The sequence below is a fragment of the Schistosoma mansoni genome, chromosome 6 (assembly GCF_000237925.1).
Source record: "Schistosoma mansoni strain Puerto Rico chromosome 6, complete genome".
NCBI classification, from domain to species: domain Eukaryota; kingdom Metazoa; phylum Platyhelminthes; class Trematoda; order Strigeidida; family Schistosomatidae; genus Schistosoma; species Schistosoma mansoni.
The window spans coordinates 18,268,448-18,270,525 of record NC_031500.1 but is presented as its reverse complement, the minus strand read 5'-3'; the positions used below and the strand labels follow the sequence as shown (position 1 = coordinate 18,270,525).

Below are 2,078 nucleotides of genomic sequence, written 5' to 3'. Positions count from 1 at the left end.
CTACTGAATTATTATGAGAATGTACGTAGGAATGAATGGAGAGAATGTGTGTTTCGCACTATTAGTAAACTCGTACTCACTAACCCGTGTTCTCCCAACTACAATCAAAGAAATACTATCTCGATTAATCTGTGCAAGTATTCTCTCGCTGTTGGTTTATATTTGAGGAATGAACGGATTAGTCGTTTGTCATGCATGTGGCATTTAAACAGATGTCAGAGTGTAACATACATTTCACTTAGACAGTCAATCGTGTTGAATGGAAGATACTACAGTGTGCGTTTAATTCCACTCGGAATGATCTCCTTCATCAATTCAGTCGTGAAAATGCAGATCACCACAAATCTCACATTCTCATTTACAATCAACCACAGAGTATATCGAGTATTCCTTGTAGAAAATGAATGTGGTATCCAACAAATAATTCACTCAGTGAATTGAACAAAGAATATCCTATGTATCTCACTGAAATTGTCATACATTTATTCAATCAATCATTTAACTAATCAACTACAGACTTACCAATATAACTGAAATTCGGTTTCGGTTCATCTTCTGTGATCAGATCACATGGTTTAATGTTGTGAGGTTGGAACTGTTGTTGTAGTTGTTGATTGTTATGGCGATGGTGATTGTTATGATGACGATGATGTTGACGACGTTGTGAATGATGATTACGATGTAATCTCATCGTTTTGGTCACATTCATTGTGGCATCTTCTACAGGAGGATTGACATTGTTCATCTGTACATTGTTCCATCGATTGATGTAATTGTGGTATGGATTGAACAAGGAGTTGTACTGTTGTACACCAGAATGAAGATGTCGATTATAATTCTCATTGTAATGATGAATAGTATTTGAATGAAGAGATGATGTTTCGAATGGTAGACTGAATGGATCTGTTTGCAAGGAAAATGAATGAGAATACCTATGATTATCCACGGTGTGAATCAGAGATGTGGATGAGGTAGAATTGGGAATGGGTAATACCGATGAAATCATCTGTGTAGTTTGTGGTGTAAACCAGTTGGATGTTGAATGGGTAATGTTATTATTATGATTATTAATGTTATCATCGTGATTATCATAAATCTGCATGAATTGATGATGATTGGAGAAGATGTTTGATGGAAGTGTATTGTTACATGACATGATATAAGAAACGAGTGAATAGTGAATGTGAGTGTGGATGAAGTGGTATTTGGAAGTGGTTACTTTGATACTTTCTATTCAATATGATCTATTTATGCCTTGTGTATTCCACATCACATCCAAGTGATGAATCGTAATCAACTATCACTGTTCACAGTTGTAATGTTAATGTTCTCTATTACAATATAAGTGGTATCAATAGTGTGTGTGTGAAGACGAGAATGTAATTGTGTGTTAATCAAACGAACTGGATAATTTTTAGGGCAAAAATCAACAGGTTTATTGAATTGTCTACCTCTACATTGGTTCATAATGAATGGACCAATGAAAACACAATGGGGTTGAACGCATCATTGACTGATTGGTTGAAAGTAATGGAGGGGAGAGAATGAGAAAAACTTGATGAATGAGAGGAGTAGAATCAAATAAACATGGTTGAACTTGTTGTTGTTGTTGGTGGTGGTGGTGTCCTCGTGTTGTTGTTATGATGGTTAATTGAATGTGTATGTGTCTATGGTGTCTTATATCATTGTTTGTTTGTAGAGATTCATAAGAAAAGGAGGAGGGGGGAAGTGTGTGTGTGTGATATGAATATCATCTGTTTACTGATGAAGATAGAAAAAATTGTGACTAAATGTAGATTTGAAATAGAATAATCCATCACAATTGACTCGATGTCTTCTGTCTGTTGTCTTAGTGTGTGTGTGTGAGTGAGTGTAACAGTGACACTTTTGAGGATATCACTGTTTACCATAAGGTTTCAGATATTCATTCTAGTATAACCCATTATCCGAATATTTGTTTCTTTCCATTTCTCATATGTATGTCTAATATTCATTGATCATAATTTAGACTATAGTTAGATGACTTTTGATTTTAACTAAGTAGATGATTTCATGTTATTGTGTAGTTTGAAGAGGAT

At 34.7% G+C, this 2,078-nt stretch overlaps 1 protein-coding gene across 1 annotated transcript in view; it reads left to right on the top strand.

Moving 5' to 3' along the window:
* Positions 1-441, top strand: part of Smp_127090 (putative forkhead protein/ forkhead protein domain) — a gene marked incomplete at both ends in the record, with an annotated part of 18,585 nt that extends 18,144 nt beyond the window's left edge. The window contains one exon of the mRNA XM_018798491.1: positions 320-441. Coding sequence (XP_018653427.1) covers positions 320-441 — 122 coding nt within the window. The remainder of the gene's footprint in view (positions 1-319) is intronic.
* Between the last annotated feature and the right edge of the window lie 1,637 nt (positions 442-2,078).